The sequence below is a fragment of the Plectropomus leopardus genome, unplaced genomic scaffold, assembly GCF_008729295.1.
Source record: "Plectropomus leopardus isolate mb unplaced genomic scaffold, YSFRI_Pleo_2.0 unplaced_scaffold79105, whole genome shotgun sequence".
Classification (NCBI taxonomy): domain Eukaryota; kingdom Metazoa; phylum Chordata; class Actinopteri; order Perciformes; family Serranidae; genus Plectropomus; species Plectropomus leopardus.
This window is the reverse complement of record NW_024687139.1, coordinates 1-681: the sequence shown is the minus strand read 5'-3', so window position 1 is coordinate 681 and position 681 is coordinate 1. Positions and strand designations below refer to the sequence as shown.

General features: G+C 53.6%; 1 protein-coding gene across 1 annotated transcript; it reads left to right on the top strand.

Moving 5' to 3' along the window:
- Positions 1 to 85: 85 nt before the first annotated feature.
- Positions 86 to 675, top strand: LOC121940193 (polyubiquitin-B; the record flags this gene model as incomplete). Its single annotated transcript, XM_042483016.1, has 1 exon — positions 86 to 675. A coding segment is annotated over exon 1 (575 nt), but the record flags the coding sequence as incomplete, so codon positions are not given.
- Between the last annotated feature and the right edge of the window lie 6 nt (positions 676 to 681).

Here is a 681-nt window from a genome sequence, read left to right as displayed (position 1 = left end):
AGTATCCCTGCTGTGGAGTATACTGGCTCATTTTTGCTGAAGGCCTTCCTGCATTAAACTGATTTTATAACTTTGAGTCTTTACTTTCACAGGTGCAAACATGCAGATCTTTGTGAAAACCCTCACCGGCAAGACCATCACCCTGGAGGTCGAGCCCAGTGACACCATTGAGAACGTGAAGGCCAAAATCCAGGATAAAGAGGGCATCCCTCCCGACCAGCAGCGTCTGATCTTTGCTGGAAAGCAGCTTGAAGACGGACGCACCCTCTCTGACTACAACATCCAGAAGGAGTCCACCCTCCACCTGGTGCTGCGTCTGAGAGGCGGCATGCAGATCTTCGTGAAAACCCTCACCGGTAAGACCATCACCCTGGAGGTCGAGCCCAGCGACACCATTGAGAACGTGAAGGCCAAAATCCAGGACAAAGAGGGCATCCCTCCCGACCAGCAGCGTCTGATCTTTGCTGGAAAGCAGCTTGAAGACGGACGCACCCTCTCTGACTACAACATCCAGAAAGAATCGACCCTCCACCTGGTCCTGCGTCTCCGTGGTGGTATGCAGATCTTCGTCAAGACCCTCACAGGCAAGACCATCACCCTGGAGGTGGAGCCAAGCGACACCATTGAAAACGTCAAGGCCAAAATCCAGGACAAAGAGGGCATCCCTCCCGACCAGCAGCG